The 8,306-nt window shown below is 44.2% G+C and overlaps 1 protein-coding gene across 1 annotated transcript in view; it reads right to left on the bottom strand.

Annotated features, from left to right (window-relative positions):
* Lrriq3 (leucine rich repeats and IQ motif containing 3) overlaps positions 1 to 8,306 on the bottom strand; it is a 165,894-nt gene that overhangs the window by 1,600 nt on the left and 155,988 nt on the right. Inside the window, exons 9-10 of the mRNA XM_008853646.2 lie at positions 2,640 to 2,759; positions 2,467 to 2,532 (exon numbers count right to left, since the gene is read on the bottom strand). Coding sequence (XP_008851868.1) covers positions 2,467 to 2,532; positions 2,640 to 2,759 — 186 coding nt within the window. The remainder of the gene's footprint in view (positions 1 to 2,466; positions 2,533 to 2,639; positions 2,760 to 8,306) is intronic.

Here is an 8,306-nt window from a genome sequence, read left to right as displayed (position 1 = left end):
ACCTTGAAGGAAACCTGCCGGATCTCCAAGCATGAGAGATGGACCCAGATAAGTGGCCCAGTCTGCCAAAGGGCACCGAGGAAGCCAGAAGAAGTCAATAGCACTAAAGACCGTAGGGATTGTAAGGGCTCATACCTGTCGAGGGTTGTTGATGAGAGTAACTCAATGATCTTTTGCAATAAGGCAATGGCCGGGGGAGTTAAGTTAATCTTTACTGAAGGGCAGGTGGGGCCTCCAAGAGAAAAAACAGTGCCCTCAGTTCCTCTGAGGGAATGGGCAAGAACGGTTTAAGCCAATTTATCGGTGCCACAGAGTTGTTGAAAATCGGCTAGTGTATAGACCAGCTTTGAATTAAAGGCAGGGGCCATAGGGCATATGCCGAACAAATTGGTATGCCCCAAAAAGGCATAAGGAGGCACCTCCTGTACTTAGCTAAGGCGATAGACAAGCCAAGGGACCATAGGCAGGAAAGTATGTCTCAGATTACCTTGTGGAGAAATTGTGGGTTACGGTTGGACAACAGAATGTCATCCATATAGTGAATAAGTTGTCCGCTATGAGGGATGGTTGAAGTGGCTCATGAGACAAAAAGCTGACAGATAGTAGGACTATTCTTCATTCCCTGGGGAAGGACTTTCCATTGATATCTGAGGGCCGGTGTGTGGAAGTTCGGTTCCCAAACCGTAAAGGCAAAGTGATCACGATCTTGGGGGGCCAGTGGGATGAGAAGAAGCAATCTTTAATGTCAAGTGTTATGATATAATAAGAAGGAGGAATAGCGCCAGGGTGGGGCAAGCCGGCCTGTGTCAAGCCCATTATTTCCATTTGGTCATTAATGGTGCATAAGTCCTGAAGCAATCTAAAACAGCCATTTTTCTTTTTAATAATGAATATTGGAGTATTATATTTACTAGTGGATGGTTCCAAATGTCTGAGGTCCAGCTGTTCCTGGACCAAATTTTTGAGGCTAGGTAACTTAGGTACTATAACAGGCCACTGCTCCACACAGATCGCATCTTTCGAGAGCCAGGTAAGAGTGATTGGTGTGGGAGATTCCTTAAGGGATGTCCCAGGGAGGGCAGTGGCTCTTAGAATTGGGGGTGCTGGTCAGGGCTCCGATTTCTCCCAGATAGGTCAAGGTTATCATGGGCTATGACGTCATCATAAAAAGCCTGATTCTCTGTGGTAAGGACCACACCCATGTCCTCCAGGACATTCTACCCCACAAGTTGTGGGGGACGTCGGCCACTATGGGAGTGAATGTGCTTGACTGTCGTAGGCCGAGTGGTAAGGACCACACCCATGTCCTCCAGGACATCTCTACCCCACAAGTTGTGGGGGACGTCAGCCACTATGGGAGTGAATGTGCTTGACTGTCATAGGCCGAATGCCGGCTCAGGAAGATGGAGGGCTCCAATACTGCCTTTAATAAGTTATACCAATCATAATTGGTCTGTAACTGCATGGCCCATTGGCGGAAAACTTGCTCAAAATATGGGGAATGGGGTCCTGATTTTTTGGCAGTTTTGTGGATGAGTGCAAGGTATGTGAGAGGGGTGGGCACCCATGGCTGTTGCAAAGAGTTGGGGCCGACATTAACTGGAAAGGCAGACATGGGCCAGCAAGGGGCAGTAAGGGGTGGACGAGTCATGGGGGATTATAATGAGCGGGAAGTGCGTCGGAGCAGGCAGAACATAGTTCCTTCCAGGGGTACTGGGGTAGTGGTGTCTCTGTTGTGGCTTTGAAAGTGGGGTCTGAGGTAGGGGTGAGGGGGCCCCTTTCTCATCTGGATTGACCTCAAGGCTGGTTCCCATATCAAGGTCAGTGGAGGTTGAAGTAATGGCAAGGTCTTCACTGGCCTGATCCTGACAATGCTTACTGTGGGCTGAAATGACTTCTTCAGGGCAGGAGGATCTAAGGCTGGCAATGATGGCTAGAAGGATAGAGACAAACGAGGCAGGGGGAATGACTCCCAATCCTACTTCCCTTTTTCGGGCCAAGAAAAGGACCCACATCCAGAGGTTAGGATCCCACATATTCTCAGGAGAGACCCAAGGGCCAAATTAGTGGCCTCATCCCAGAAATTTTCAATATCTTTTGGTTTAACTTTCAGTCTCCAAGTTCTAAGGAGTGATTTGAGCGCTGCTGTTTGTGGCTCCTTGCACTGTGGTGGTAGGTTGCCCATCGTGGGAAGGTCCCATGAAGGGAAATGCACCAGAAGAGTAAAAGGCAAGGGTGACTACCAAGAGGGCACAAATGAAGCAAACAAGGACCGTGAGACTCGGACATAAACCACCCTTACATGAAGAGGTGTATTAGATCCAAATGTCTTGTGCTTAGTGAGGGACTTCCGAGGGCCATAAAACCATTGGCCATATGCTCACACAGTGTCTCTGGGAAAGGCAACAGGATGACCCGAAGCCTGGGCTCTGAGTTTGGGGTGGATTAGTCCTTATGTGAACTCACCGGGACGAGCCAAGGAATAAAAGGTGATGACGTGGGCTTCAGAACCACGCAGCGGAGTGTGCCTTCCTGATTTAACAACAAATATGACAGACAGGGTAGAGGGGACAGAGGAGGGGGTCACTTGCTCACCCTTGAGCAGCCAAAGGGACAGACAGAACCCGGGGCCTACTCACCGAACGAACCAAAGTTGGGGGCGTTGCCAACGCCTGGGAGCCGAGACCCCTGTTCGGGCGCCAGTTGTTGCAGGTTTCCTCACAGGTCCAGCCCACAAGGGACTTCAGGGAATCAGGGTTCTGGCCAAGGTGGGGGTGAGTAGTACGGAGTTAACACAGAGACACCGGGAGTCGGGTGGAAGCAGGCACTAGGTGAGGTGCTGCAGACTCGTTTATTGCTGGGAAGGGCAGGCCTTATATATCTCTCCCACTGCCCCCTGTGTCCCATAAGCTGGTGTGTTGCTTCCTGATAGATCCCCTCATCCAGGCGGCTCGCGTCATCAGTCTCTAGGTCCTGGGCAGATTATAGCTTGGCTCTTTTGTGGAAGCGCGGGCTGTGCTTTCAAGGCAGAAGTTGTGCTCTCTAGTGCAGCCTGTGCTTAGGTCTGGCACTTCACCTCCCACACCTAACAAAACCAGGCCTTAAAACAGTCCTCAGTATAGTTGAACAAAGACTTCTAGTGCTTAGTTTGAGAAAGATGGTTAAGAGATAAGATATCCAAGGAAGAGTTATTCTAGGAGGCACAATCCCTCAAAAGAAAGTCCAGAGGGCCATCAGTCCCAATATTTGGTTCAGAACTGTGAGCACAGCTCAATATTTAGTATGTTTCATTCCCATGAATCATTGCAATAATAAAGACACTGAACATGGACAGACCAGAGTTGAAACATTGAACTCATCTCCTTTGCTTTAGAAAGCTGGTTAGCAAAGTGCTGTTGCCATGGGATACCAGCATATTCCTCTCTAGAACTTCTCCATCAACAAATCCACTTCAATTGCGCTCAGTTTTCTCTGGTCAGATTAGCTTTCTAGGGTCACCACCATCCACTGCTAGAATCTCAGTACCATGCCACAGACATGCTTGTCTTACATTTGTCCAGGCTAGAAATCCAAACTCAGGTGTAGGCCCCACCACACTCCCTTAGAAAGCCCCTGAGCAGGATGTGCTCAAGACCTCCCTCATAATTTCAAGTTCCTTAGTTTGCGGATGTTTAATTCCAATATCTGCATGGTGTTCTGCTTGGAACACTGTCTTCTTGTAGAAATCTCTTCTTTGTAAAAGAAAAATGGTCCTATTGTATTAGGGCCCATCTAGTGATTTCGTTTTACACTGATAATCTGTAAATACCCTGTTGCCCTGAAGGTCATAGATTTAGATAGGGGAAGCAGGGCCTCAGCATCTTTGGGGTGTAATTCACCCTACTACATCAATCCTTCATCTTGATAACTTGCTACCAATTTTCTGGTGTCCTTTATCGCGCATCTGGATTAAGTGCCCAAGGGAAACTCCTCCTTCCTAGCATCTCCCTTATGCTTCATTTGAGGCCAGGTAATCATTACACCACCATATGTACAACCAGCACCTGTCCATTCTTCTCTTAGGAGAAGCTTAGAAATAGCAATTATTTCAACATTTATTCATAGAATTTCAAACACAATATCATTTCTTAATATTAGGGAACTGGAGAACTTTAGACATTCATGCATTCTGTTGGTGTAGGTGTAGGTCACGCCTCTAGGAAAATTTGCATAAAGCTGGAGTCGGGGAGATTAATGACTTAATCATCTGCCCTCGTCATTGCTATAGCCACTGCCTAATGTCAAGCCTTATCACCTTCTGCCTAGTTTATTTTTAAAATATCCTAATTGGCTTCCTGCCTCCAATCTCACCTCCCCCATATGCCCTCCCAGAATGCTCTCAGTCACCAGCTCCTCCCTCAACAGCCTTATTTTCATTCACAATGCCTCTTGTGACAATTTCATTTTTAAAAAACACATTTTATTTACTTATTTCTTATGTATATGATTGTTTTGCTTGCATGTGCAGCATGTGTGTGCAATGCCTGAAGAGGCCAGAAGAGGGCAATGGATCCCCTGGAATTAAAGTTATGGTAGGTTGTTACCTGTCATTTGTGTGCTGGGAACCAAACCCAGTCATCACAAGACTAACAAGAGCTCTTACTCACCGAGCCATGTCTCCTGCCCTTAATTTCGTATTGTGACAATGTCTCTCAAACCCCTGTTTAAGGGAAATCCAACTTTTGAATTCCCTTCGCTTTCTCTGATCTTCCTGAAATTGCTCCTGTTTTTGTTTCTGACTGGACTGTTCTTTCAACATCTTCATCGTTTCAAAGTGGCTGGCTTAGTCCTTCCATCCCTGCATAAACCTTTCCATACTCTCCAATGGCCAGGTTAGGTGTGATCTTCCAGGGTCATCAAGATCTGCCATAGACTCGGCACTTAACTATTATCATTGCCTTTAACTCTATGTCATCTTTGCAATTTGTGATTCTGCGAGTATTCTGCGAATTCCGTTAGGGCCGGCATCACGTGTTATTCTGATCAATGTTCCGTTTTTAAGTCTCACAGCTTCTCCTTCACGTAGCATTCATGAAGACTCTATCAAGGGATGACTTGGTAAAACAAACAAGTCATTCATAAAAAAATACACTTGTTCATGTATTGCTACCAAGATATTTTTTCTGTACACAATTGTCTCCAAACTAATTTTAGAGAAGATTCATTTCTATTAATATCATGGACTATTACGATACAGTTATTACAAATTAAAAAAAATCTGTAAGTAAACTTATGTTTGTGTTCCATCAAAATAGGGTTAGTGCTAATTTTACCAAAGCATTTTGTTGTGAGGTGGTTAGACTGAAAAGTGTCAGGTGTGAGATACACACACAAAGAAAGAGACGCCCCTGTCAGCGTGATTCTTTCTTTGCACAAGAGTTCCCATGGGCTCAGATGTTTCAATGTGAAATGGGTGACTCACAATAAAATATGTGAACTGTCAAAGGAATTGCGAGATATTAAAATGCAGAAGTAAAGGTTTTGTTCACAAAATAGAGCTGTTTGAAAAAAATCACAAATATCCTAGACTTACTGAATAGAGAAGTGCAAAAAATGTATTTTAAAGGGCCTTATTGTTTGCCTTGTAAACAGGCCTGGTGAGATGCTTCCACAGCTTTCAGGGATGAAACACCACCAACGCAGCAAGGTGCCACTGTTTTCATTTTTCATAAAGAAGCACAAAGCTGGTGGTTGGGAATGTTTTTGTGCATAAAGAACCCATTTTGAAATAAAATATTACCATGAGCTAGTATGTTGCACCTTGTGGCTACATATCTGGACAGCTGTCACAAGCATGTCCAGTCAAGAGGCCAACAGGACTTTCAGTGGGACTGTTGGTCCAACACAGCTCTTCATCAGAGGAGCTCTGAGTCCTTTTGTGGGAGGAGTGAACTACTGAGGACCAGCCGGACCACGGCTCACTCTCATTGCTGATTAATTCCAACACCATTGCTTAAGGACCAGCCACTTACGCCTCATGTTGGCAGGTAACAGAGATGAAGGTGTTTGCTTTAGGAAGAACTCAGCTTCCTAAGTGGATATATTTTTCTTACTGATTTCTTCAGTGAACAGGGGAAAAAATCCCTTTCTTCCTTTGTTGTGTGTAGAGGCAGAAAGATTTTATGTGCGGTAACATAAGTAATATAGCATAATTCTATTCTCTCATTGAATTGTACATAAATTTCCTTATAATATAAAATGATTTACTATCTGGTATCTCTATTCCTTCCTACAGTAAAATAGTAAGCAGCTGGAAAATAGTTGCTTATATTTCAGCTTTCATTGTAGAGTCATGACAACATTGGAGATTATATGAATCAGTGGAACAAAATGTCTCAAGCTTTCCAGTTGAATTTGAGTTTGCCATTAGGCCAACTCAAAGGATTTATTTATAATCTTCCTCCAGGATGGGACTCCACTCCATCCTTGATTACCTGTGAGCAGTGAGGGATGTAAGAACGATAACTCCATCATCAAACACTCCCCTATCCGGTACTCACAAACTATATTCACTTCAGGTTGATGTGTTAATGAGCAGGAAAATCAACCTGTGAATGCTAATAAAGAAATGAGATAAAGATTCTGGAAAATGCATTAGCTGCATTCTGCAGTCTTAAATGTGTCTTCATAAGGGGCTCTGAAGGTTGTAACAGGGTTATTATCTTGAATAAAATGCAATCAAAGTTCACATTTTCTGAATGTAAGTTATACATACATAGAAATCTACTATGTTTTGAGACGTAAACAAAAAAAATAACAGACTTCATGGGGCTGTGGAGTAACATTTTGGTTTCTATAACTATGAAGATGACAGAAGCTCAGCATTTTTAGCCATATATAAAATAGTTCCCGAGAGCCTCATGGGCACTGCCCAAGCTGCAAAAATTGTAAGATATGCACACTTGCTGTTTTTTGAGAACCTTTTAGGAAAATGGGTATTAAATGATTACAATGAATGAATCAATTGATCAGTTACTGCCAAAGAGGCTGTGCAGTGAGGCACCATGAAGGAAGACAGCAAGGGGTGGTCAGTCAAGAGGAGCTCTGCTCTGATAAAGGTCGCTGGGAGTCATCCAACTTAACAAGCTTTCCTTGAACATATGCTGCTTGTAAGCATGCTATAACACCGTGCACATGTTTGGAAATGGGAGCATAGTCCTCCAATTTGATAGTAAGGTGTCTGAGATCACACAATAAACATCGAAGCTATTCAAAATAACGACTACAGGAAGTAAGACATTGCTACCTACGAGAATTCCTCACAGGTTTTAGGAATGACACAGAAACAATCACAAGCGCACCATTTTCTTTTTCTTTTCTTCTTTGATTGATTTATTTATTTTTATGGGGCTTTGGCTGCTCTAACATTACCAATGCTGAAGAGGTGACCCTAAAATCTTTTAAGGATTAGATACAAACTCCCAAATACTTTTGACATTTTTCGCCTTTGGAACAGAGGATGTTGATAAGAGGCCCGAGGACATTTTGACTTTTAGCGCACAAACTGACTACTTTGCTTTGGGGTCTTTTTACCCTAACTGCCTAGCCGATTCCTACCTCCTATTCTTATCACACCATCCTCTGAAGAGGTTACTCAACTTGCAGATAGGGAATCTGGACACAGACTGCTCTGGTTTCTTCCATGCTGAACAGGGATGCAGGGTGAGGCAATTGGAGGACCCCTTCAGTGGGACTATCTAAAAGACTCCCAAATTGCACAACTCTTGTCTCTAAGGGAAGAAGAAAGTCCTTGGATCCTGAATAGGAGATGTGAAGAAGTAAAGGCAAGAAGCAGTGCTCAGCATTATTAAGGAGGCTGTACTCCCTTGAACTCTTAAAGAAATAGACCGACAACTTTACTCTTTGGTTATACTTCCTTTTGGGTGTTTAAGGCCATACAATTGGTCCAAATAAATCAATTTATTTCTACACTTAAGGTCGTTTGAGGATCTGTTCCTTAGGGATCACATAGGGCTTGGGGGGAGCTCCTGGCTCCTTTCTTTTACCAGTTCCATCTATGTGAAGATAAGTCAAAGATCCTGCTCGACCATGGCTGGCTTCGCTTGGAAGCATGGAGGAAATTATTCTTCTGTGTTGACCCTCTTCTTTGTAGACCGGACACTGGTTCGAGTCCATCTTGTGGGGTCTCCTCGGCCTCCTTGATCAAGAGGACAGGTGTCCCACCACAATTACAGGACATTTTGAGAGATGCTCATAGTCCCCTAGGAAGGCAAGGAGCAAAAACTGTCCTTTATGTCCCTCTGACC

This window comes from Nannospalax galili, unplaced genomic scaffold (genome assembly GCF_000622305.1).
Source record: "Nannospalax galili isolate Female #2095 unplaced genomic scaffold, S.galili_v1.0 scaffold387, whole genome shotgun sequence".
Classification (NCBI taxonomy): Eukaryota; Metazoa; Chordata; class Mammalia; order Rodentia; family Spalacidae; genus Nannospalax; species Nannospalax galili.
Note: the sequence above shows the minus strand (reverse complement) of the source record. Positions and strands in the feature narration are given on the sequence as shown.